Source organism: Halichondria panicea, chromosome 12 (assembly GCF_963675165.1).
Source record: "Halichondria panicea chromosome 12, odHalPani1.1, whole genome shotgun sequence".
Lineage (NCBI taxonomy): Eukaryota > Metazoa > Porifera > Demospongiae > Suberitida > Halichondriidae > Halichondria > Halichondria panicea.
This window is the reverse complement of record NC_087388.1, coordinates 5,590,944-5,618,100: the sequence shown is the minus strand read 5'-3', so window position 1 is coordinate 5,618,100 and position 27,157 is coordinate 5,590,944. Positions and strand designations below refer to the sequence as shown.

Here is a 27,157-nt window from a genome sequence, read left to right as displayed (position 1 = left end):
CATGGGCGGGGCGAGGGCAACATGCAGGCCCCTTTGAAGCCTGGTTAATACGTTTTTTAAGAATCCTCCATATACATACGTTTGAGCGAGGGGCACATAGGCAAAAATTGCGCTACTACTGTGTCGATTTTAGGCGCTTCTCCATGACATTTCTCTCTCTTAGCGCTCAGGATATATAACATCAGTTGTCAGTAGTGGCTTTATATTGTATATTACTACCTGATTTTATATTTTACCCCTCCACTCTCAGGATGTCGAGGGTTGCCCAGGAGGTTAGTAAGAAGGGCATACGTCCAGGTGTTCGTAACCTAGTGCTGGAGATCTGCTGCACTGATGCTAACGATGAAGACGCTGAAGTGCCCTACATCGAGCAACAGAGAAATTATCAATACAAAGAAGAGCAAACGACATCACAGAAATTATCAATCGATGCGAAGTCACAAAGTGTTACTATACAATGACGTCGCCCTACTACGTCTATAGTCACTTTTCTAAAGTGCTCGGACAATAATCGCGCTGAAAGAGTTTACGACTTGCCAGCAATTAGTGAATATCAACTACAACTTCAAGTGAACGCTAGATAGAGCATTTAGTTAGTGATGTTGAAAAGAATTGTTAATTTACTTGATTGGACTGCTGTGTGCCTCCATAGCTATGAAAACAATAGTTAATGTCTATTGTGCTAATGTGTATATAACAACACTACATGTTCATGGTTATGCTCTTTTGTTTCCCGGCACACTCTTTGGTGTTTCCATTGGCCAATCCTAGCAAATTCACATGCATGTTTTGTGGGACTAAGTATATACTAAGTTCCTGAGTACTTAGAATTTAAGGATGCATTTAGTAGCTTGTTAAAGTGCAACATGTTTTTCAGTTTTAGTTGTCTTTTGAGACCTCTTATACAAAACTTGTTCATTCGTTTCTTTACAATCACTGAATCGAAGCCACACACCCCCCCACACACACAGGAGGCGGTGAAGGCTACTGACAGCTGCTGTAGCAGTCGGACTGTCGGAAAAACACCTCAAGTATTTTGTGGTGAGTCCCCGGTTAATTTACTAGTGGAACCTCTGTTAACAACCACCTCCGAATAAAGGCCAGCTGCTATATAGGCACCCAGGTCCCAAATGAACAGTTTGTGCACAAAACAACCTCTAACAAAGGCCACCTCTGTATAAAGGCCAAAACATTGTTCCCTATAAAGGTGTCCGTTATAGAGGGGTTCCACTGTATATCAGTATACTGAATAGAACACTAAGCCGTATAAATGCGTTATTACTAATTTCAGTAGCTGCCTATTGTGTAAGTTTAGCTGTACTATATGACTGACTATATGCACTTTACTGACTAATCATAATGCCAAACAAAAGTTATGGCTGTTGAAAGTCATTTTGAGGCCGTTTTTGAAAACAAAAAGCGTGTGGGCTAAATAAGTTGGAGAAATCTGAATTTGGGTAAATTTTGTCCCCGTTGATTTATTGACTATAGATTACTAGATACTAATACAAGCAGGGGCGTTTCTAGAAATTGTAGCAAGGAAGTGCAATGATTATAAAGAAACCAGAAGAGTGATACAATGCAGTGCACGTAGGACTGAGCTGTCCAGCAACTTAGGAGCAATAAAATTAAACCAGACTGAAGGCATGCTGAAACATTTGAGAACAGAGTTTTAGAGGTAATATATGCACTGTGGACTAGGATCACAGCAAAGAAGCCTGGAGTCTCAGAAAAGTATGGCTCCTGGAGTATATAGGAAACCAGTCACAATTCTATTGTAGTGACCCTTTTCCGGTACGGATCACTTAAACTGTAAATACATAGGATACCTCGAATAAAGGCCGCGTGTAGTTGGTACAAGTTCAAGCTTCTTAGCTTTTACTCGCTTTTATAAGACAACGAAGCTTTAATATCGAAATCTGCCACTTTTAAAACTAGTAACTTGTTGTGTGGAGGCTACCCATGCTGTAAACGCAGTGCTATATGGCATCCAGGTGAATAAACTCACACATTACAAACATACAAACAGACCAACAGACTACTATACCCGTGGCTGCCCACGCGCACCTCGGGTAAAAATATCAACTGCGAACGCAAACTACTAACAAGCAAATGCGAACAAAACAACTACATGTTCAAGTATCAACTATATCAAGTACGAATAGCACATGCGTGGCCACTGTACTTTACCGCACATGTGTAATAATTAAAGTGCCTCCCATGTAGTTCATTTTAGTTTTTAATTATCTACATCATGCATTCCAGTTGCATCTGAACATCAAACAAAAGCTATACTCCATGCAAGTACATCTGCTGTGTAAGTAGGTATGTCCGTAATAATCAGATTACGATAATAAGATAGTTTACAAGACGTTGCACACTGATCTCTTCTTCCTAGGGGCCTTGTTGGTGGGTGCGAGTACAGTACGAACTGCCTCTTCAAATACAGCCTTGAGGCCTTTCTGTGTCAGTGCAGAGCATTCCTGATACTTGACAGCAGAGATCTCTTTGAGCATTTGTAGGCCCTAAACATAGAAGCAAGTGCCAAATTAAAAAAGCAAGAAGTCTTACAAACTACTATAGTTATAGGTACATGCATGTAATAGTATTGGCATGCAATGTAGGGGAGGCAGTATATTCATAGAAGACATACATGTATAAGTAGGATCTCGGTACTTAAAACACATGACGAGTTAATAACTAGAGACTGCACCTGAGTGTAGGTGATGGGGGCGAGACGTTTCTCCCTGAGTCTCTCAACAGTTTCCTTGTCGTCTCTGAGATCGAGTTCGGTGCCGACCAGGATGATAGGAGTGTTGGGGCAGTGATGGCTCACTTCAGGGCCCCACTGCAGGGCAATAAATAAACCACAATGTACATAATATACATAGAGCGTGTTCTTCTGCAAAACCATATAATTATACCCTCTGCCAGTACAAAGGCTTAGAAGAAGGCTGCACCGAATATTTATGGGAAATGCATGTATGTGCGTTTGGAAAAGCTCACAAACTCACTTTTGCTCTGACATTCTCAAAGGAGGCAGGATGAACGAGAGAGAAGCATATCAGGAACACATCCTGTAAAACAAATCATCATGCTATAAAGAATGCATTTTTATATCAATATAGAACAATTAAAGTAAACACTCGCATAAAACGAACTCTAACAAGTACTTATTACAAAAATTATTTAGCAGACAAGAATGGCTCACTGTCTCTGGGTAGGAGAGCGGTCTAAGCCTGTCGTAATCTTGTTGACCTACACAGAGAAGCAGTCTGAACACATAATTATATACTAGGGCATACGTATACATATACGCAGGCGCCTCGCGGGAAGCTCTGATTTTGTTTTATGTTTGATAATAATAGCCACCCTGGTCTGTTTTTGGAGATTAAAAGTCCGTGAAACATAAGATCAATTTGGTGTGGCCTATAGGTATGCTATAGAGACACAATAGATCATGCATGTGCTCTAGCTGTTACATAATTCAATTACGCAGGAGAAAGCAGCAGCTTTAGTCTAGCATTGCAGGCTCAGACTAAAGCCATGCAGGTAGGTAGGTAGGTACACACACACACACACACACACAAACCTGTTGTACCCCATATACCAAGGTTAATAGGCTTTCCATCTACCATCAGGTTGGCAGAATAGTTGTCAAACCTGCAGCAAAAGATACATATTTTTCAACTACCATGCATTTGTAGCCAAGGTTTAATATCAACTTACAGTCAAGTTGCAGCTGTTATACCTGCAGTTCTATTATAGGAAGTTGCTTATTGATTGAATTTATGGTTAGAGCATTTTATGCAGCTATAGTTCCTACAAGGAAGGCCTGGCATAGTCAAAAAAGTTTTTGCTTAACCCTTGGCCATTTTGTCTGTGGTTTGCTTTGCAACTCTCCTGTAGAAGATATTTCCCCCAATAATTGATTGGCCCGAATAGTAATTGCTGTACTGTACATTGTGCACGCAATCAGAGAAGGTCGGACACCACTTGACCTTTGACATTCCAGGCCAAAATCAAGTAATTACTTGCTGACTCGCTGTATGACCCATCACAGATGACAAACACATCTAGTTGTCAACAGATTCAGAGACAGAAACCATGCAGAAACATTACATAGTCTCATGAACCAGCCGCCCTTTTTTGGAGGGCGGCTGATTTTAATGATACTACAGAAACACAGCAGAGGAGGTAAACACTGTTAATACGTTTTGTAAAAAGGTCAAACGTCACATTTAATTTGGATGTTGTGTAGAGTTTAGCTAGAATTTCTCACATCGGCCTACCGATGTACCTCAGGGGTACATCAGATTGATCAAAATCTGGGGTACGTCGATAAAAGGTTGGATCTCCATTAGAAACATATATAGAGCATGTGATTAATTCATTAATGACCTTTTAACCCTGTCAAACCTCCTCTGGAAACACAGTAGACGCTACTGCTGAGTCAGTCAAAAAAACGTCAATCAATTTACTTGGCCTAGAATAGAAAGGTCAAGTGGTGTCCTAGCCTCGTTCCCAGGCCAATTTGTCTCTTGTAATACCTACTCAAGTCTCTGTCAATGCTTCAGAAAATTAAACCACACCCATTTTCTGTCGTAGGGCCACCTCCATCGAAAATCCTCTAAGAAGACCACACGAGGCAATCTGAAATGCAAACCTACTGTGTTGGTATGTATTCTCCAGGGAAGGCATTGGTGGTATAGCTGATCGCAAGACTCGTTGTACCAGCAGATCTGAGGAAATAAAACATCACATGACTTAATTGACAGATATATATATAATTATATGATGTTAAAAGTCAACTCCTGATACCCATACTATATAATACTTGTGATATACGCCCTCTCATGAAAAATATATATACCCCATTTGAGAAAAAGTATACCCCCTAATAAAGTATACCCCTAATGAAAAAGTATATACCCCCTAATGAAAAGTATACTCCCCTTGAATTATGGCACTAATAATTATTATAGCGCCATACTACTCTAGACTCTGACCTGACTAACATTTCTGCACGTGGTAGCCATATTTATGCCTTTGTGCGCATGCGCAAGTGAGACTCTGACCTGACTAACATTTCTGCACATGGCAGCCATATTTATGCCTCAGTGCGCATGCTCAAGTGAGATATACAGTAGTGTTTGTGTGTCTACATGTTTGTTTGTCTGTCTGTACAGCTGTGTATAGACTGCTACAGCTGCTCAAGGATCAATAATGTACAAGTATAAGAGCTAGTCTTGTTTTAGAGTAGCTTAATCGGCGTGGACTAGTTTTAGAGTAGAAGAGATAATTGTGAGACAGTACCAATTATGAGACAGCTTTTTTTAAAAAGGAGTCGTTCAGCTGTATGTATTAGTTATTGCCCAGCCAGAGTGCAACATGCCATATATTGCACTGGATGATATAATACCCTCGGGGCCGCAAGGGCGCCTGCAATAGCTAACTTGTTGCCCAATGGACGTTAAACTCGTCTGACTGGTCATATAAGTCGTAATAAAAAGACATGTGTTTTGAAGGAATTTAGTGTATTCATTAGTTTGCTGAATTCCATAGAGGTTTTCCTATACCACTAGTTATTGGGTGGGATGGTGGGGCATAAGTCCCAAATGGATATCTCTTACAGAAATCTACTGCATATAATCCAGTGCAATATATATGGTAGCCATGGCAGTGATGCAACATGCCATATACTGAGCAGTGTCGTGTACATGTGGCTTATATATATAGTCTCTCAAAGTATGTTGAAAATTTTTATGCAGCCGACCGGTGGAGTGATAATTTTTCTTACAGCCTTGGCCCAATTAAGATTAATGCTGTGACATCGTAGAGATGATTGAACCAAGAATCCTAGGCCTGTCCAGCGCTTAATAAATGTTATATAATGAGTGTTATATTAATCCCTTATTGCACGAGTAACCATTATACTATCTAATCGTTTATGATAAACTTCTCGATCTGCAGTTTTATTTAGCACTTTCAGCCACAGCCGTTATTCGAAAACAATACGCGACGTGCAATTACTGGACCGAATGTGATACGGGATTACTTGCTGTAGAGCACTCTCCAGTCACTAATAGAATATCATACATTATGCTAGTATTAGCTATGGTCAGTACTAATACCACCCAAATCTGTCCCTATTATGCTAGCATATAATTGGTAAATGCAAAACTCACCCGTCTCCGACTAGCACAGCCTTGATTGCTTGCATCTTGAGAGATTTACTGACTAAAAAGATCACACGGTTGTCCCTGCGAGAAAAATTTAGCTTCTCAATTAGTAAATGGTATAGACCCCCTCAAAGAATTTTTTAGACTGTGCAGACGTGGTGAAGGCCTGGGTCTAGACTGTTTGGGGCCAGAGGAGGTAGGAAAGGTACACCTCATTAGGTCGCTAAGTGAGGTATCACGCAAATGCATTTTTTACATGATCAGTGTTTACTCACATGCATGCGACAGCCATGATATGTACATTCTGGCGTTAGAAGTAAGTATATACTGTTTGTAGAATTGTGTGTTACAGTGTATGTGTGTGCGCATCTTGTGAGTACATGTACCGTATAGCGGGTATATTTCGAGGGTATAAAATGTTCGCGGTTTTTGCGGATTGAGCCTGTACCTCGAAAATTATACCCACGAAAATTTATATCTTTATTGAATAGTAGGCGTGTTCAGTATTATTGACCACACCTATCGACAATAAGAGGTTATAGGCTAGGCCTGGATTCGAGGCTAACGGTGTGGAGGTACAGCTGCATGTTGATGTGCGCATGCGCCAAAAGGCTGGAACTCAGACCACGAAAATAAAATCCGCGAAATCCTTTGTAATGGTCCATCCGCGAAAATTTATACCCTCGAAATATACCCGCTATACGGTATATGCGTTGGTTTCTAAGTAATGGTGCCAATTAGCTTGACTATAACAGAACTAAATTTTTCACTATAGGTGCTCGACACATCAGATCCCTCAAGGTCAAGTGCGACAACGATATCTGTGAGTGGACGGGGGAGCTGGGAAATCTTGAGACACAGGCACATTCAGTTATGTGACTATGCTCTCCTGCCCTGTACTAACGAGTGCAAGATCGATAATGAGATTGTTAAATTTCTGAGAAAGAATCTGGAAGACCACCTCACCAACAACTGCCCAAGACGTCAGTACAAGTGTCCACATTGCCAGGTTACGGGGGAACATGAGGAGAGGACCACCACTCATCTAGAGACTGTACTGTGCCCAAATGACGGATGTGGTGTCAGCAACTCTCACTGTCAGCCATCGCTCCACTTGTGAGTACGAGTATGTGCCTTGCAAGTACGGGTGTGAGGAGAGGCTACTCCGCAAACGCCTGAGGGAGCACGAGGAAGACACTCCACTTCACCTGCTAGCTCTCAGCAAGACTAGGGAGAAAAGAATCAAGACAGAATCAAGCAACCAGCCCAAAACTGTGTTCAGAATGACTGGCTTTCGCAAGATGATGAGTGGTGCGGTCCTCCATTCTACACTTTAAACTACAAGATATACTTGAAAGTTCATGCAGGTGCTGGTATGTGTGCCTATCTCATGAAGGGAGACAATGATGGCTCCCTGTCCTGGCGTTTCACTGGGACAGTCACAATCGAGCTACTCAACCAACTGGAGGACAAGAACCATCACAAGGAGACAAGCTATAATATTATAGGGGTCTGCACAGCGTTCATCTCCTACGCTGACCTCGACTACAATGCTGACGAGAACACTCAGTACCTCGAAGACGACACTCTGGTGTTCAGGGTATCTGTTCAAGTACCCGAATACAAACCACGGCTGGAGCCAACCATTTGAAATTGGAACACTTATTCTTTGTTGTGTTCATATTTTATGCACTGCATCTTAGAATATTGATTATGTTGTAGTTTTCTGATTTGTCAACGCGATATAATGCAATTGAAATAACCTTTGAGGATCGATTAACAAATTCTGGGGCACATCCCTAAAAGTACCCAGTGTACTTGATGGAGTGTTATTGCATTAATTATTACATTAACGATCTTTACCATTTATTCTGTCAACTAAATGCCCCTTTATCAGTTTTCAGTTCAGTTGTTGTGTCATAATTATAGTGTAAAAGTATACCCGACTACAAGTCATGGCTGGAGCCAACATTTTGAAACTGGCTTGTTATTTTTTGTCCATGCCACTGTATTTTATTGGTTTTTGGAAGATTCGATTAAGGGGCACATGCCTAAATTAATGTATACTGACTCAATTGCACTCGAGTGTAACATTGAGCAACATTTTTAGCTACATAGTGCCTTGTATGAATCTGGCATGTTAATTATATGTCATGCATGCAGGCTATGTTGTCAGTATTAGTGGATTGATGTAATATTTTACCCCTCCACTCTCAGGATGTCCACTCGAGGGTGGCCCAGGAGGCTAGTATTAAGAAGGGCATACGTCCAGGTGTTTGTAACCTTGTGCTGGAGATCTGCTGCACTGATGCCAACGATGAAGACACTGAAGTCCCCTACAACTTCAAGTGAATGCTAGAGAGAGCCTGCATTTAGTGATTAATTTTGTGACTTGGATTTATAGATTAAAGCCCTGAGTATTAAAAACTATGACTGCATGCATGTTATATATAGCAGTTGTTGTTAAAATCATTGATTGGACTATAATTATATAGCTGTGTGTGTCAAAATTAGTAAAGACTTGGCATATTATAATTATAGTTAGCTAACAGTAGCCATGCATGCACCTTTTCTGATGCTTTTTCACTTTTAGGTGTCATTGCTTGCATGCATGCAGAGTTGAATATCCTTGCGCAGTGGAACTCCCATACAGTATCACTGAACTTTGCTGGTGCATATAATTATATATACTAAGCTTAAAATACCACAAAACATTTCATTTGTGAACTATCTATATACGCTGTCAGTTCAATTTTCTGTTAAGCTGCTTCCCTTTATTTTTTCTGTTGGCAACAACTTCAGATTCAGATGTACACGCACGATTAATTATATTGCAAATGAAAATGCAAATACCTGTAATAGGTTATTTTTCGTATCACGGATTTTCATGCTTAGCGAACTGGGCCCAAAACAACCAACTATATCTGCATGTATCAGCAATAATTATGTTATGTATATAGCTTTGACACATTCACCAAGGCATCAGCACCCGCCAATGCTTTAATTTGCTTTGGGTCATTTTAACAGACGTACTACTGTCAACTTGGGAACATCTAAATGGTAGACCTATTGCATGCGTGTACAGCTATATAGCTAATATAATATACACCTTTATATAGCTGATGAGCAAGCTAATACACCTTTAATGTTATATAGCTGATGAGAGTAGCCTCGATCCCAGGCCGAGTTTTCGCTTTTATATCGGTTAGGCGAACAACTAGTAGTTGTTCGCCTAACCGTTATAAAAGCAAAATGAGCAAGCTAATACACTTTTATATAGCTGATGAGCAAGCTAATATACACCTTTATATAGCTGATGAGCAAGCTTGTACTCCACTGGCACAGCATACCTATATAGGTTGTGGCAGTAATTATAGATCTGCATGTACCGTAGATTATTACTACTACTACTCTAGACTGTAGAATGTTTTGCGAGCATGCGAATTTTGCGGGTTGATCCATCCTCTACTCAGTGGCGTACTAGCAATGAGGCAGAGGAGGCCCTTGCCTCCTGTACTTTTGAACTTCAAGTGTAATGTGACTCCCCTCACTAGCTTTTAATAGCTCTGGCTAGCTAACTTCTGGATAACTAGCTAACTAGATATATAGAATGAGCAGAAAATGAGCTCTTCACTGTCTTGTTGATGAAGAAAAGAGAAGAAGAGCAGGTAAATAGCAGTTTACTGCCATTTGCATGCACTTCTACGCGATAATTAGTGGGTGTGGTTTTCGGTAAACATTTTGCGGGGGTGTTACCTCCTTCCCGTAAATTTTTTAGTTACGCCCCTCTACTATCTTAGACTCGCTGGCCAGTCTCATCATCACTTCTGAGGATTGCAGCAATCCTCACTCGCTGGCCAGTCCCATCATCACTTCTGAGGATTGCAGCAATCCTCAGAAGTGATGATGGGACTGGCCAGCGAGTCTACTACCAACATTTTCTGCTTTTGGCTCATCGCAAAGATATTCTGATAGGGGGCGTGGTCGCTGTAACGTGTTTACACCGTCTTAAAAATCTACAGTAGTGATGCATGGTGAAAGAAGTTTATACCAAGAAAGACAGCAGTATGTAGACACAAAGAACTGTCAATGTCTAGCTATTCATTCTATGTATATAGCTATAGCTAGATTCAATATTTTGGGATGTCCACATAAATTATGTGGGCAAATCGAGAAATTGTGTGATCACACAGTGCGTCATAATATAAAGGTGTATTTTGTGTTCTCCTGTTTTATATACCTAACTCTAAAATGTTTCTGTGTATTTCTTTTTGTATATTTGTCACCATTGAATTTATACCCCAATATGACATTTCTGGTGTCCACCATTTTGTTGTGCTCACATACCTCTGTGTGCATGATCACATGAGCAAGTTGAAGTGAACATGTGAAAAGCTATTAATAAGTAACCTCTTCAAAAACTGCCCAACCTTCACAAGAGAAGAGCTTTTAGGGTAACCTGTGCCAACTAGCTGATGCTGGAAAAGAGTTTACTCAAAAGTGTGTATTTTTGGCCACCGTGGCTTGTAATTTGTATGGATAAGTCACCCGTATCCTTCATATACTAAAATGGCCGCCTACCTTAAATTTTATTTTCTGTATACCCGTACCCAAAAGAGTTCTAACGTATAAGCTTGTGATTATATAGGTACTCTGAGCACCAACTAACAATAATGTGTGTGTGGTGTGCTGTTGAATCTAGTGTGTGTGTGTGTGACTTCAGTTGTAAACCTCAGGGGGTGGTTGTAGTCAGCATGTAGTAGACCTTACCTACACTAACATACAGTACATGTACAGACTAGCTAAGCTTATAATAATGTAATGGCTTCACATGTAGCTATTAAGTATGTAGCTGACCTGTGTAATAATACCTACGCACTGTGAGCCATATAAGGCAATGTTATGTAAACTGGGATAAGGTGTTGTTGTCAAAAGCATAATTGTGTAAGAGTCTGGAATGTGAACATTGTGCGTACATAAACACGCTTCTCCAATTTCAGGGTCCTCTTACTTAACAACCACCTTAACAACCGTGGACGAATGGACCAATTGGATTTCGAGGAGGCCGCTAGCAGTGATGATGACTATTCTCCGGGATCACTGGTCATTGACACAGAGGGCGGAGGTGAGAGGTCGTTGTCATGGTTACATGTGCTGTGTCTTTGAGCGGCCATAACTTGATCTACATGTAGTGATCAACAATATACTATAGAGAGTATCAGATGGTGTTGATCAATCCCAATACTTTATACTTTTCTCAATAGCCCACGCTTTTTTTGGTCAAAATCGGCCCCAAAATTATTACATATGAAAGAGCTCATGATCACTGTAAGTAGTTGAAATTGGACAATCCAAACCAAACCCTAGTGCTTCTGAATCACTTCCACTCAGCCTCTACCAAAGCAGCATGTCACACACCTACCTCTCCCACACACACACACACACACACCCACCTCCCACACACACACTCACACACACACACACACACACACACACACCTCTCCCACACACACACACAGAATCGACGAGCCCTCATCTCTCTCCTATTGATATCCCCCACAGCTCTCCTCTACCCCCCACAGACTCAGGATCAGAGTACACTCTGCCCATGCCTCTAATGTCCCTGGCACTACCTCCTCCAACCATCCCACCAATGGAATTACTGCCCCACCCCCTTTCCAACTCGATGCCCCCACAGCAATACCCCCTCACATCCTCACAGCCTCACAGCCACATACCCTCACAGCCACACACCCTCACACCCTCACAGCCTAGCAGTGGAGAAGAGACGGTGGTGACGCTGGGACACCAAGTGCTAGTAGTCAAAGAAGGTGAGATATTGTAAGCCAGTCTATTGTGGTCATCTTATAAGCATGTCACCCTCTATAATACAGCCAGGTTAATGGCTCCCATAGCATGTGTTTGGACCTGTGTTAGCAGGCCACCCTCTATAATACAGCCATGATCTGTCTAAAGGCCACCAGGTTTCTTACAGTAACATCCTTTAAACAGGACCTGCTTTGGTGTAGCTGCTAATATAGAAGCACTGTCTTTAAACTGCCTGAGACCTCGTCCTAGTCACAGTCGGTCACGCAACAGTTGCCAGAGTGATCCCCTCCCTCCACACAATGTACCACTCACTCTCTGTGTGTGTGTGGGTGGAGGGGGGGGAACAAGTAGAGAGATATAGATCATAGAACTGTATATACCATGATCCAATGTTGTGCTGATACATCAATTATTAGTGCTTGTGTTAGTGGATTTCTGGCTGTCTAATTTGAAACAAAAGCTTCTTCTAGGTACATGTATATAGAGCAGTACTCACTATTATTCCAAATAGTTGATTTTTGAGGCCTCATGTTGCTCGCTGTTGCCAACATTGCTGTCTTATTCGGAGGACATAATTATACATGTTTCATCAAGGGCTTCGAAAAAGTATTTCTGTGTGCATGTAGAACTCAATAATAGTGATTAGTTGCCCCCCTCACCCCACACACACCCACACACACACGCCCACACAGGTTCTGCTCCAGTGGACACGCTCTGTGTCTACTACTACCACTGGGGGAGCATCGTATTAGACGTCCTGGTAACCAACTCTCTTCCTAGCTACATACCCGTCAAGAACGTCTACCAAAGAGCCATCCCATCTCTCAAGCAAAACGTCCTCTCAGCGCGAATCTCAAAGCACGGTATTCGCAGTGCAGTGTTATCAGAACCGTACGTGTCAACCGTTAAAAAACTCGGCCTGGGGCTAACCGGCAGTTCTCATTATATCACTATACCTGATTTTTTCAAAATTTGCCGCTATTTCAAGCACACTCCTCCCGAGAAGTTGTCTAGTTTTCAATTTGTCACGTCTGCCGTGTCCACTGACGATGTTTTGGTGATGTTTAATCAGCCGGAGAGTGACCGTGGGCGGGAGTTACTTGTGAGGCTGTGTACGAGTGAGAGTAGTGATGGTAGGGGCGTGGCTAACGAGACGTCTAGTCCGGCATTGTACCCACGTGTCGAGGGAGAGATGTCACATGACTACGGAGGAGTGTCCGAGAGTAAGTGCATGGTATATAATTATAACTGTGCATGACCAGTGTGGGCACATCCCTGCTGCATGATAATACAATGATTTGATGCAAATTGATGGTTATTTCGTAGTACATGTACTTATGGAGTTAGTTTTTCAATGATGACTCTTTGTTTCCTCCAGTTGATGCTCGGACTCTAACTATTCCGGGGGGCAAGATAATCATTCTGATAATTAGAGAGGGTGTTCCGTACATCCCCAACCCTGAGCTCGCTAAGATACTGCCCAATGTCACGAGAACAGCGATGGAGGTCATCAGAAACACATACGGCATTATCGTAGAGCAGGTGAGACGCGCTGTTGGTCAGTACATACATGTACATGTTCCTACATTGTAATACCCAGAATTTTCGAAGTTTTAGTAGCTATTTTAAATCCTCAATTCAGCACACATAGCTAGAGTAGAGGTTGTCTAGTGGTGGTTATTTTGTCTAGAGGTTGACTTGTATCCGTACTTAACACACACACACTCACCCCCCTACACACACACCACACAGACACCCACCCACCCACACACGCACACACACACTCACCCCCCCTACACGCACACACACACTCACCCCCCCTACACACACACACACACTCACCCCCCTACACACACCACACACACACTCACCCCACCCCCTACACACATCACACAGACACCCACCCACACACACTCACTGAAACTATAATCAAGTAATGAACGTCCTCTCCCCCCCACAGTCTAGCAAGCCTGAGATCAACCTGATGAAGCTGCTGGGTGTGGTCAGTCCCAAGGCAGGACGTACTCTGCTCTACAGAGTGTCTGACGTCGCCAAGATGTACCCTCACTGGAAGATGATCATCCCTGACTTCGTGGAGGAGCTGTGTGCAGGAAAGGTGGGCGGTGGTTGTACATACTGTGATGTGTGTGTGCAGGAATGGTGGGCGGTGGTTGTACATACTGTGATGTGTGTGTGCAGGAATGGTGGGCGGTGGTTGTACATACTGTGATGTGTGTGTGGGAAAGGTGGGCAGTGGTTGTACATACTGTGATGTGTGTGGGGAAAGGTACATGTAGGAGGTGGTTGTACATACTGTGATGTGTGTGTGCAGGAATGGTGGGCGGTGGTTGTACATACTGTGATGTGTGTGTGCAGGAATGGTGGGCGGTGGTTGTACATACTGTGATGTGTGTGTGCAGGAATGGTGGGCGGTGGTTGTACATACTGTGATGTGTGTGTGCAGGAATGGTGGGCGGTGGTTGTACATACTGTGATGTGTGTGTGCAGGAATGGTGGGCGGTGGTTGTACATACTGTGATGTGTGTGTGCAGGAATGGTGGGCGGTGGTTGTACATACTGTGATGTGTGTGTGCAGGAATGGTGGGCGGTGGTTGTACATACTGTGATGTGTGTGTGCAGGAATGGTGGGAGGTGGTTGTACATACTGTGATGTGTGTGTGCAGGAATGGTGGGCGGTGGTTGTACATACTGTGATGTGTGTGTGCAGGAATGGTGGGCGGTGGTTGTACATACTGTGATGTGTGTGTGCAGGAATGGTGGGCGGTGGTTGTACATACTGTGATGTGTGTGTGCAGGAATGGTGGGCGGTGGTTGTACATACTGTGATGTGTGTGTGCAGGAATGGTGGGAGGTGGTTGTACATACTGTGATGTGTGTGTGCAGGAATGGTGGGCGGTGGTTGTACATACTGTGATGTGTGTGTGCAGGAATGGTGGGCGGTGGTTGTACATACTGTGATGTGTGTGTGCAGGAATGGTGGGCGGTGGTTGTACATACTGTGATGTGTGTGTGGGAAAGGTGGGAGGTGGTTGTACATACTGTGATGTGTGTGTGGGAAAGGTGGGCAGTGGTTGTACATACTGTGATGTGTGTGGGGAAAGGTACATGTAGGAGGTGGTTGTACATACTGTGATGTGTGTGTGCAGGAATGGTGGGAGGTGGTTGTACATACTGTGATGTGTGTGTGCAGGAATGGTGGGCGGTGGTTGTACATACTGTGATGTGTGTGTGCAGGAATGGTGGGCGGTGGTTGTACATACTGTGATGTGTGTGTGCAGGAATGGTGGGAGGTGGTTGTACATACTGTGATGTGTGTGTGCAGGAATGGTGGGCGGTGGTTGTACATACTGTGATGGTGTGTGCAGGAATGGTGGGCGGTGGTTGTACATACTGTGATGTGTGTGTGCAGGAATGGTGGGCGGTGGTTGTACATACTGTGATGTGTGTGTGCAGGAATGGTGGGCGGTGGTTGTACATACTGTGATGTGTGTGTGCAGGAATGGTGGGCGGTGGTTGTACATACTGTGATGTGTGTGTGCAGGAATGGTGGGAGGTGGTTGTACATACTGTGATGTGTGTGTGCAGGAATGGTGGGCGGTGGTTGTACATACTGTGATGTGTGTGTGCAGGAATGGTGGGAGGTGGTTGTACATACTGTGATGTGTGTGTGCAGGAATGGTGGGCGGTGGTTGTACATACTGTGATGTGTGTGTGCAGGAATGGTGGGCGGTGGTTGTACATACTGTGATGTGTGTGTGCAGGAATGGTGGGAGGTGGTTGTACATACTGTGATGTGTGTGTGCAGGAATGGTGGGCGGTGGTTGTACATACTGTGATGTGTGTGTGCAGGAATGGTGGGAGGTGGTTGTACATACTGTGATGTGTGTGTGCAGGAATGGTGGGCGGTGGTTGTACATACTGTGATGTGTGTGTGCAGGAATGGTGGGCGGTGGTTGTACATACTGTGATGTGTGTGTGCAGGAATGGTGGGCGGTGGTTGTACATACTGTGATGTGTGTGTGCAGGAATGGTGGGAGGTGGTTGTACATACTGTGATGTGTGTGTGCAGGAATGGTGGGCGGTGGTTGTACATACTGTGATGTGTGTGTGCAGGAATGGTGGGCGGTGGTTGTACATACTGTGATGTGTGTGTGCAGGAATGGTGGGCGGTGGTTGTACATACTGTGATGTGTGTGTGGGAAAGGTGGGGGGGGCGGTGGTTGTACATACTGACAGTGATGTGTGTGGGAACGGTGGGCAGTGGTTGTACGTACTGACAGTGATGTGTGTGTGGGCGGTAATTGTACTACAGTATGAGCTGATAGTTGGAGGACCCTGTGTCTACAATGTACATACGTTATAATAGAAGGCAGTATTAAATATTTTGTATAGGAATGATCCTTATGCGTGTGTGGGAAAGGTGAGCGGTGGTTACAGTAAGCGATATGCCCAGAATGTTGTTAGTGGGTGTGGCTATGTTTTCAATCCTCTGTCTCAATTCAATACACAAATATCGTCTTTTGTAGCCTATTATGTGGTAAACTAAAGCCATTCATAATAATAATTAATTGTCATAACTTTACTCAAATTTAATATACAATTGGATTCCATCTACTGTATTACTAGAATATTTTGCGGGTGAAAAACCTTTGCGAATGAGCCAAATCAGCAGAAAATTTGACCCTTTGGATCTAACTATTGCGTTCTGGCAAGGATCGTGTGTATTTACTAGTAATAATTTAGGTTTTGCGATCAACCCTCGCAAATGTTTGATGCTCGCAAAACATTCTAGTAATACGGTACATGTATATAATGTAAGGTGAGAGCTCCAACTTAGCATTTTCCATGTAGAAGTCCCTGGCATACTTGTCAACCACATCCATGGTAGGACTGACCAACTCTACCATAGTACATATGTGTGTGTGTACGCCTGTAGTTCATTGCTTGTTTCCTGTGTTGTTGGTCCTTCACTAAGTAATCTTATTAAGGGTGGCCTATAAAAACTGTGTCTGCATACGAGTCTATTACACCGATTTACATGTATGAACGTTTGCAAAATTAGCTTTATGTGCAGCTGTAATTTCCACTGAAGCAACAGCCTGCTCAGAAAACTAGAACAGTATGGATGGAAGGACCAAATGCACCTAAGTTGTGTGGCATGTGGATTTTATATTTCTTGCATTCTTTCTTTCGCCACAAAATAGAGTAACTATGGTAGCCTATATAAGAGTGTCTGCAATATAGTTTATTACCTAAGTCAATCATTTACTATGATAAAAATTTTTGGATGGGCAAAACCTCTGTTAGGGAGAGAGTAGTCCAAATAATTATGCTTAAAACAAAAAACATTTGCTCTGAAAATGTGAGTACAGCATTCTCTAGTGGGGCTTAATTTTCATGTTTTTGTGGTGAAAATGTCTCGCTATATGGTGCTGATACGTCCACAAACTGCTGTATCGATTGTTCCATGTTATATGCATGTAACATTTAATTTGTCGGTTATTAAGAGATGATTGGTACGCATTTGAATTGCCTATAGTTGTGTGTGTTGTTTTTGTTAAAGAAGCGAAGAGTAAATACCAGTTTGCTGTACATTTGTACACTTACCTGTTCAGTACTACCTTCCCAATGCTAGCTCCCACGTCTCTTTTAATCATTCTCCAAATGTCCTCCTTTACCCAGATACCATTTGTTATACCGTATCACTAGAATATTTTGCTGGTGAAAAATCTTTGCGAATGAGCCAAATCAGCAGAAACGTTGACCCTTTGCGATCTAACTATTGCGTTCTGGCAAGGATCGTGTGTATTAATTAATTTTAGGTTTCGTGGATTTTATTGATGCGAATTGATTGAAATTCGCAAATGTTTGATGCTCGCAAAACATTCTAGTAATACGGTACATGTATATAATGTAAGGTGAGACCTCCAACTTAGCATTTTCCATGTAGAAGTCCCTGGCATACTTGTCAATCACATCCATGGTAGGACTGACCAACTCTACCATAGTACATATGTGTGTGTGTGTGCGCCTGTAGTTCACTGCTTGTTTCCTGTGTTGTTGGTCCTTCACTAAGTAATCTTACTATAGGGTGGCCTATAAGAACTGTGTCTGCATACAAGTCTATTGCACCGATTTACATGTATGTACGTTTGCAAAATTAGCTTTATGTGCAGCTGTAGTTTCCACTGAAGCAACAGCCTGCTCAGAAAACTAGAACAGTATGGATGGAAGGACCAAATGCACCTAAGTTGTGTGGCATGTGGATTTTATATTTCTTGCATTTTTTCTTTCGCCACAAAATAGAGTAACTATGGTAGCCTATATAAGAGTGTCTGCGAGAGTAGTCCAAATATACTTAAAACAAAAAACATTTGCTCTGAAAATGTGAGTACAGCATTCTCTAGTGGGGCTTAATTTTCATGTTTTTGTGGTGAAAATGTCTCTCTATGTGGTGCTGATACGTCCACAAACTGCTATATCGATTGTTCCATGCTATAATTATGCATGTAACATTTAATTTGTCGGTTATTAAGAGATGATTGGTACGCATTTGAATTGCCTATAGTTGTGTGTGTTGTTTTTGTTAAAGAAGCGAAGAGTAAATACCAGTTTGCTGTACATTTGTACACTTACCTGTTCAGTACTGCCTTCCCAATGCTAGCTCCCACGTCTCTTTTAATCATTTACCAAATGTCCTCCTTTACCCAGATACCATTTGTTATACCGTATTTTTGCGGGTGAAAAAACCTTTGCGAATGAGCCAAATCAGCAGAAAATTTGACCCTTTGCGATCATAACTATTGCATTCTGGAAAGGATCGTGTGTATTTACTAGTAATAATTTAGGTTTTGCGGATTTCCTGTTGTGAATTGATCAACCCTCGCAAAGTTCGCAAATGTTTGATGCTCTCGCAAAACCTTCTAGTAATTAATACAGTACATCTGTACATGTACCTGTACAGTACTGCCTTCCCAATATGCTACATATGCCTCCCATGCACCTCTCTTTTAATCATGTCCTCCATTACCCCCCGACCCAGATACCAGAGACTAAGGTGGACACCTCGCAGTCCCTCCCTCCGGTGGGCTTCTCCCCCAGCTCAGCCACTCGACGGAAACGGAAGAATGGACGTGCTAAAGTGAGGAAATCTGATCCCCTCTGGACAGGCAAGGTGGAGCGTGAGGGTGTGTACGGGATGAGTACCGAGGATCCTGTGTGGATGACTAAAGCCGAGGCCTTCCCCCACCCCTCCACCACCCTCACAACACCCACACCCTCACACTTCACAACTTACACCCCCTCACATCTCGCAACTCCCACCCCCTCACACCTCACACCCGATTGGTTTCAACAGCCCGTCAAATTGCTGAATTCAATCGAACAAGCACTCAAACATCCGTCCTCCGAGTATCCCAGTATGACATCAAGTCACATGACTGAACCTTCAAGTCACATGACATCTGTGACTGGCTCCTCGAGTCACATGACAAATGCTGGAGGTCATATGACGGCTGATTTCATTACCCCCAAGCCCCCTCCTAAGAGACGAAGGACCTCTAGTGCCAGCGGACCTCCTCTTGATGATTCAGGTAAAGAAGTTTGATAACTATAATTATACATGTACATCATACTCACTGTGTAGCGGGTAATTTTTGTTGATACTTGTAAATTAATGTTCGTAAAGTACCCAGTTAATTGTTTTCTATTCTAAATGTTCGTACAGCTCATAATGGTGACCTAGGGTTAGACACTGCTTTACGGGATTTTCGGCATAAACTTTGCGAGTACGAAAATATCCCGCCATTGCTGTAGTATGTTCATGTATATGGTTTATGTTTCCACTTATTTGCAATTGTACAGTCTGGATAATATTTTCTGGGAATGCGTATATTATTTGCGTATAATTATCTTTACAGGGGCAAAGTTTCAATATCACAGTGTATAGCTATTGCTAATTGTGAACATAATCACTTCTCCATTTGCTCCTCGTCTTCTTTGTATACATCACTTCTCTATATCCCCCCCTTCTCTGCAGGTCTGGAGTATGCCTCTATGGTGTGGGGGGACCACACTCTGACGCTGCTCTGTCCCCATAGCAACCAGCCGTACCTACCCATACCTGACTTCATGCAGAGGGTGAGAGAGAGTGACTGTAGCCATTGTTAGATACTAGTTGCATTATGCTGCTCTACACTGTACCACTCGAGACAATTTGAGACCTAACCCACATCAAATTATAATTATCGCAGTGAATCCTGTCTATTGTGGTCACCTTACAGCCAGGTTAATGGGCCCCAAAGTCTCTCTGTAGCATGTGTTCTATTGTGGTCACCTTACAGCCAGGTTAATGGGCCCCAAAGTCTCTCCATAGCATGTGTTCTATTGTGGTCACCTTACAGCCAGGTTAATGGGCCCCAAAGTCTCTCCATAGCATGTGTTCTATTGTGGTCACCTTACAGCCAGGTTAATGGGCCCCAAAGTCTCTCCATAGCATGTGTTTGTTTGGACCTGTGTTAGCAGGCCACCTCTTTATTACAGCCACAACTATGGCAAATTTCACTGTACATTGTGAAATTGAACCGCCTAACCCAACAATAAATTATAGCTGTAATAGCTGCTGTACATGTACCTCTGCAACTATTCAATTGTTCCTGTCCCTATATAGATCCTGAATGAGCGGCCGTACTTGAATCCTCAGCTACGTACACAGATGGGTGTGGTCCCACTGCCCGCCACCTCCCTGCAAGTACACACCCTACGAGCTCACGGCAGTAGCTCCAACTTCACAGGTACGTAAGTACAACATGTGGCCTTTGTAGGTTGTCTTAGGCACTTGCAATAGTCATCGATCCTTATACTGCAGTACAATTTGCAATATCTCAAAATTCTACGGCCCTATAGTTACTATCATATTACTACAAATTTATGCGGGTGAAAAAAAGTTGTGCTAATGGCCTTCCAAAAATAGCATCACACGGTACCTGTATCACGTACATCAAGATCCTCGGTAGATTACAGAAGTTAATTAACAAAATTTATGCTGATTTGGGCTCTTCGCAAATGTTGTTTTGCTCTCAAAACATTGTATGTAGTGTAAGTAAAATAATTTCTGCCGTGCCAATAAACTGTATGTGGCACTTCTTGCGATAATAATAACTCATAATACTTCTTCTTTGCGCACGTCATTTTTCTCGGCAGGCAAATTGAAGTTGCTGAGCTTGAGTGATGCAGTTCGACTAGCGGCCATTTCTGGAGTCCCCATCCCCGGCTCTGTCATCAACACTCTCAGATCATTTAGTCATGTGAGCAATTATTACATCAGTACAATAATACGCTTCATATATATACTATAATCTTGGGAATTTTCTAATTTCATCATTTTTCATCTGTTTGCAGTTTCTCCATCAGCCTATTGAAGATCTCCTCGCTCCACAACCCACACACAACTCACAACCTCTACACGCCTCACAACCCACACACGCCTCACAGGGGGTGGAGCCTACACCGGAAGTGATACAGGAAGCAACCCTACCGTCACATCCTGATGTCATTGATCTGGGAAGAAATTACAACTTAGGTAATTAAAATTGACATTAAATTTTTTGATAAGGAGTAACGATTTTTCTCCATTCCCTATTTTAGGTGTTGGCCTTCTGTGTCAGGTAAAATGGGCCGAAATGAAGTTAGTGGTGTACGTTATGGCCCCAGGCGTCTTCTACATGGGACTCTACCAGGTTAGTTTTGTAATATCAATAATTATAGTGACGGTAGTGTACCTTTTGTACGTGTGTTCAAACTACTTTGAAACCAAGTCTCCGACCAAGTGAACTCCGAAACTCCGAAATATACTGAGAGGCTATATGTACATGAGGCTCCTTGACCAATGTAAACGCTAATATAACCCCACCCCACCCCCCTCTGAAACATTCTAATTAAAGTAGCATGTACATGTTCTGTTTTGGATTAACGTACCCCACTGTCTCTGTTTTGGATTAACCCCACTGTCACTGTATTTCTCTCCGTGTCCAGGTGTACGAGGAGTTATTCAAGGTGTACGTGACGAGGGTGAACTTCAAGATGAGGATGAGGAAGCTCCATGTGCGCAGTATCAGAGCTGCCTCCATTGTGAGGGTGAAGCTGATAGAACTGGGAGCACTGCCACCTCACTGTCCTGTGTGTGGACTCATACTAGTCTCTCAGGTATGCCGGCTCACTCACACAGTTAGTTAAGTTTATCTCTTCTTTGGCTTTTGAATCTCTCCCACCTTTCTCTGAAGTACTTACAGTAGTTCTAAAAATCAATCGATGCTTACTAAACTAAGACGTATGTTTCGCACTATTCCTCGTTCATTAAACGATACCTAATGCCCATTATCATAGGATTTAATTACAACATGCTTTTATAAGGTAATTATAATCATTTCGATACCTCCCCTCACGTGCACGTGTGCAGATGGAGAAGCTAGCTCGGTCGTACGGAGTCATCCCTCCCAACGTCGTGTATGAAGCATTCATCTCACAAGAAGTTGAAGTGGTAAATCAACATTAGACTGCATACATTGAATACAGCTAGTATACCCAGGTACATGTACTTACAGTACCCCTTTGTACATTGTGTATATGTACCCAAGGGACACTTTGACCCCCTAGGACACAAAAAGGGCATAGTTTATGGCCTAACCCTAAAACCACAGAAGGTTAATTACTAATAGAGGCTATAATTATAAGATCCATCATTTCAATTTAGAATATTCATAGCATAATTTATCAATACCAGTACACTGTGTCTAGAGGCTATAAGATCATTATTTCAATATTCTTAATTTCCCGCCAGGTTCCACCCATTCCCCAGGCAAAGGGGGGACGACCACGAAAGGTCCCCATCCATCACAAGGCCACACCCACTACGAGCACCGCCCCCTCTAATCAGAAGGAGCACAACGTCTTCATGTATCAATTTAACGACACTCCAAATAACTCGCAACCTCCGTCCATTAGCCTCGTTAGTCGCACGCCCCCTGTCGTTAGTTCAAGTCATCTGATTGGCCAGTCGGACGCGGACAAGCTCATTTCTCCAGTGTACGGAATGGTGCCTTATCTTACCTCATCTTGGGAGAGCATAGGGGAATCCCCCAATCCCAAGCATTTAACGATGACATCATCGCCGCCCGTCTCCATCAAAAATCTGATACCAACAACGACATCAGAATCAGAATTGGAATCTCTGATTGTCTCGATTCCACGAAGTTTAACCCAATTTAGTTACTCCCATTCCAATGTTGTCTCAAGTGCTTCATCATCGAAGGCATCTTTGGGAGGTCCGAGAAGAAAGGTACTTCAAAGTCTGGCCAAGAAAATTGCTCAAAAGAGTCGAAAATATACAACCAACTCACAAATTTCCTCACTGCCACAAAAGAACAGTGTATCATTCAACGAAGTTAATATGCCTGAGCGAATGTGTACGTCGTGTCGCCGTAGCAACCCGATGGACAAACGGAAGTGTGTGTATTGTGGTAGTGGTTTGGGACGGATTTGCCCGATTTGTGGTATGCTCTGCCCCACCAGTGCCACCAGCTGTGCTCAGTGTCATGCCAACCTCACCTACACCTGGACTGTCACATCGGGTGAGAATAGTTTAGCATAAAGGTTTTTATTTTGGATAATTATGTGGCCGTGTGTATCATGTGCTGTGTATAACACAAGGAGTAGGGTAGTGGTCTCCATAGTATATGTGTTTGACCTGTGTTAGAGCAGACCACCTCTTTATTACGGCCATTACTGTTGGTCTGCCCGAGGCGTGTATAATAGCTACCAGCATAATGCATGGTTTTGTGGATTTTGTTATACCCGCTGTCACTGTTATTCCATACACACACACACACACACACAGGTCACACTCTCACGTCTACCTCTCTAGTGACAACCCCTACCACCTCATCAAATGAGGGCGTGGTCAGTCCCTCGTCCCCCACCTCCCCTAAGTTCTCAGCCCCTCCCATCAGAAGTGCTGTCCTCAAAAACCTATTCCCTCAGGTTTGGTCTATTTATTGTACGTGTACTTGTAATTGCTAATCAATGCCTAATTTGTATTTATACACATAATTATATACATTACCATCTGTGTACTGTAATATGTGATTTAACCTTTACAGGACTCTCGTCGCTCCGAGGGGGTAGACCCAGCACTGGTTACTAACGGAGGAGGGGGACAGCTGCTCACAAAGACGACGTTCATAGGCAACATGGCCTCGTCGAGGAAGTGCTATGAGTGCGGTCAACTCAACAGCAAGATGGCTAAGAAGTGCATCGGCTGTCGGAGCCACTTGCAGGGGAGGGCTTGTTTGAGGTGGGTGTGGCCACAAGGTCATGTGATTTTATATACATGTACTTTAATCAGAATTTACCAACCACCACCGACCATTGTGTTTTGTTATCATTAGTTTTGAATTTAAAAAAGTTTCAACGATTTTGTAGGTGTGGTCGTCCCAATCTGTCGATAGTGTCTCAGTGCCACAAGTGTGGAGCCCCCCTCCCCAACTCTGCCACGCCCAGTCACGCCTACAAGGGGAGCAGAGGAGGCCGAGGTAAGACTCACTCTGGTCAATGTTCTTATCGATCTAAGACTCCGTTGTTGTTGGCCATGCAGTGTCCATATTCTTTGGTCCGATATTTTTGTGTACTCACAACTTGACTGTATTGAAGAATTAACTCTATTAATATTGCTGTTATCCCCACAGAGTACAAGACCTCCCAGCAAAGCCACGAGGAAAAGAGTGAGTTGACTCGTTGTACCATAACAATAATTTTCTTTCAAGTGGTGGCTATTTTAGGGAGGAATTCCATATTATGAACGAAATCTGGTTAGGACTTATAATTATTCACTGAATGACAGATTTGATCTGTGGCCATTGAATCATTGACTGTATTTTCACCATCCCTCGTGCAGTTTTGAAGAGCACTGCTCCCATCTCTTGTATCAGCTGTCACAAAATTCGACTGAGGAACTACTTCAAGTGTGGTCGCTGTGGTGACGTGTTTAAGTCACGCCCACTCGTTGATAAGACCCCTCCTGAGACGACAAAGTCGACGGAAGGTGAGGAGCTTGGAGAATCATCCAATCAGAAAAAGGGAACCATGTCACATGACACACTGGGCATTAATACAATCACACCAACATCAAATGGTGAGCTAAGAATGCTTGTCTTTAAGAGAATGCTCGTAAGAATGCTTGCAACACTGCATACACACAAACGTACAACGTCACAAGTGTACTCATATACCCCCCCCCCCCACACGCACACATGCAGATTTGTCTGACTTTAGTGATTTCGGTCGTAACATTGTGACCCTTGACCTTGCGGACACGCTGGCCCCGCTGTTCATTCAGAGAGAGGAGGAATGCAAAGAGCAGCTGCCACAGGTCGAGGAGGAGATGGAGGGTACGTCTATAGTCGGTACTTAGTGTGAGGTAGTTTAATGGTGCACTGTGTCAGTGCTAGTATTATTCTGTAGCTATGAAGTTCTCTAACAGTTCACTGTTAACTAAAATTAATGGCCGGGTACATTGTGTCAAAGTACATGTACGCCTTATGAACGACTTTGGAGGATTGTATAGTAGTGAGACATCATACATGTGTTAGCCTGAAAGCATAATATACACCTATCCTGGTATTTGCCGGGAGAAGCATGTTACCTTAAGTCCATTGAGGTACGGATCTCAACCAAAAATGGAGCCTTTCATAATACATCTTTATAGTCCCCCGTCAATACACATCACTTATCCCATCAACACATACATGCACACATACACACGCACACGCACAGTTGTCGAGAATGAGTACCAAGCTTTCCTCTACAAGAAGCAGCTGTTACAGAACTCGTACGATGACGAACAAGCCGAAGTTAACGGCCTAATTAGAGAAGTGGAGAATTACACCTCACTATTGGACAATGTACTGGCAGCAGAGAGAGAAGCTCAAGAAATGTTGGAGACAGTGCCGCAACAAATCAGTGAACTGGAGACAAAGTTGTCCAAAATTAGAGACACTGTTAAACTGTTTGCAGAGGTCAGGGAACTGTGACATGCAGCTGTCAGCAATTAGTGGATTCATCTTTATCATTTTGTGCTAGTTCAACCGGCATTAAATCATCTTAATTGTGTTTTGTTGAGTTTTCTGTTCTGACGAAATTTAATAGTCAGTCTTTATAATTATTATGGCTTATTATTATATCTCTTCATCTCTATAATTTTATTTCGCATTATACTGACATATTGATCGATGCTTGTTATTTTGCATTCGTGCACATGATCACCGTATATATATACTGATTTTCACTGGTACAATCATAAAATGTGGCAGAGATAAGGCCACTGTTAGTTGATACTTGTTTCAGATGAGAATACTAGCTCGACCCCGATGAGGGAGGGAGGCCTTCATTACATTATCCCATTATTTGATGACGTCATATCCTGTTTTTTTAACTGACAAATACACAAAAGGACGGAGTCTGAACATAAAAATAGTTTAAATTTTTTTTCGCACTGGCTTTTTGGTGCACAATGCAACTTAATTGTGTGTGTGTGTGTGTACGGTGACCATATAGGGATATTTAATTGCTATAGGAGAATGATTGAGAATAGAAAATGATTGATCATGAGAATATTATGTTCTTGCAGCAGAAATATATGGAGCAAAGAGAGCTACTAACATAGCGCCATCTCCATCTAAAATTCGGCAAATTAAGCATTGTCTAGTTATAACTGTTATTATCATTGATCATGTGATATTCTTGTGCATGCATGGACTCCATCATGATATTAATTATTACAGAAGCAGCCCCTCCCCCAGCCCCTCCCCCTTGCCACATACCTATAATTTATAATCACAATGGCCACAAATAATTATTTCAATGTATGTGGGGAGATGAGGGCTGGACCAGAACAACCTGTACCGATTCAAGCACCTGGCAACCGGCCGTTACCTCGCTGCCGAGACAGATACCGATATGTCCTTTGACCCCATGCACCAGAAACTGAGAGGAGCCTCTAACCAAGTATTCCATCTCGTGTTGGACATTGAAGCCATGGAACAGTTGTACACTTATATATTTGAACTTATCTC

General features: G+C 42.9%; 2 protein-coding genes and 1 long non-coding RNA gene across 4 annotated transcripts in view; 2 read left to right on the top strand and 1 right to left on the bottom strand.

Moving 5' to 3' along the window:
* Positions 1-7,947, top strand: part of LOC135345064 (uncharacterized) — a 32,737-nt gene extending 24,790 nt beyond the window's left edge. The window contains exons 4-5 of the long non-coding RNA XR_010397630.1: positions 251-1,041; positions 6,958-7,947. This is a non-coding gene — a long non-coding RNA (uncharacterized LOC135345064). The remainder of the gene's footprint in view (positions 1-250; positions 1,042-6,957) is intronic.
* On the bottom strand, positions 2,231-6,347 carry LOC135345063 (ras-related C3 botulinum toxin substrate 1-like). 2 transcript variants are annotated; one of them, XM_064542403.1, is made up of 7 exons: positions 6,189-6,347; positions 4,671-4,742; positions 3,593-3,663; positions 3,212-3,258; positions 3,015-3,077; positions 2,714-2,848; positions 2,231-2,525 (listed from the first exon to the last, which is right to left on the bottom strand). In XM_064542403.1, the coding sequence occupies exons 1-7, from the start codon at positions 6,221-6,223 to the stop codon at positions 2,364-2,366; spliced, it is 585 nt and encodes a 194-aa protein (XP_064398473.1). In that variant the 5' UTR covers positions 6,224-6,347; the 3' UTR covers positions 2,231-2,363. The 2 variants fall into 2 exon arrangements, with proteins under 2 accessions (XP_064398473.1, XP_064398474.1); XM_064542404.1 differs by lacking the exons at positions 4,671-4,742; positions 6,189-6,347 and adding an exon at positions 3,963-4,661.
* Positions 7,948-10,175: 2,228 nt separating the features above from the next.
* On the top strand, positions 10,176-26,361 carry LOC135345516 (uncharacterized). The gene is made up of 22 exons (XM_064542933.1): positions 10,176-10,682; positions 11,183-11,307; positions 11,702-12,013; positions 12,704-13,234; positions 13,390-13,553; positions 13,972-14,127; positions 19,075-19,624; positions 20,071-20,171; positions 20,701-20,824; positions 21,234-21,337; positions 21,432-21,612; positions 21,678-21,769; positions 22,065-22,235; positions 22,489-22,569; positions 22,870-23,659; positions 23,926-24,068; positions 24,188-24,381; positions 24,510-24,619; positions 24,773-24,808; positions 24,982-25,218; positions 25,343-25,474; positions 25,860-26,361. Exons 2-22 carry the CDS (start codon positions 11,223-11,225, stop codon positions 26,114-26,116), a joined length of 4,551 nt encoding a protein of 1,516 aa, XP_064399003.1. The 5' UTR covers positions 10,176-10,682; positions 11,183-11,222; the 3' UTR covers positions 26,117-26,361.
* The last annotated feature ends 796 nt before the right edge of the window (positions 26,362-27,157 follow it).